At 61.6% G+C, this 393-nt stretch overlaps 1 protein-coding gene across 1 annotated transcript; it reads right to left on the reverse strand.

The window, feature by feature from the left end:
• On the reverse strand, positions 1 to 393 carry DQ04_26731000 (hypothetical protein; the record flags this gene model as incomplete). The annotated part of the gene is made up of 1 exon (XM_009318342.1): positions 1 to 393. A coding segment is annotated over one exon (393 nt), but the record flags the coding sequence as incomplete, so codon positions are not given.

Here is a 393-nt window from a genome sequence, read left to right on the forward strand (position 1 = left end):
CCAGCGCAGTCTCCGCCGCACCTTTGGCCGCGTTGGCCTGCTCACGCGCCCGCGTCGCAGATGCTCCCAAACTCCCCAGGAGACCCTCGAAAGAGTTAATAGCTCCACCCACAGAGCGAGATTGCTGAAGTGCAATGCGAAGACTGGAATTCGCGTCGTCCGACCTGTCGAAGGCGGTCTCGGCGGTGGCCGCTGCTTGTTTGGCGGACTCCAGCGCCTTTGGACGGTCCAATTCTGCTCCTTCGGCGTTAGCCGCCACCTTCTCTGCGTAATCCTTTGCATCCTGGGCAGCCCGGGACGCGTTCGTCGCGCTCTCCAGCACAACCCCCGAGTATTCCACCGCCAGTTGGGCATTCTGCTCCAGCGCATCGACGCTATCCTTTATGGACGAAA

Source organism: Trypanosoma grayi, assembly GCF_000691245.1.
Source record: "Trypanosoma grayi strain ANR4 Tgr_2673_V1, whole genome shotgun sequence".
Taxonomy (NCBI): Eukaryota; Euglenozoa; class Kinetoplastea; order Trypanosomatida; family Trypanosomatidae; genus Trypanosoma; species Trypanosoma grayi.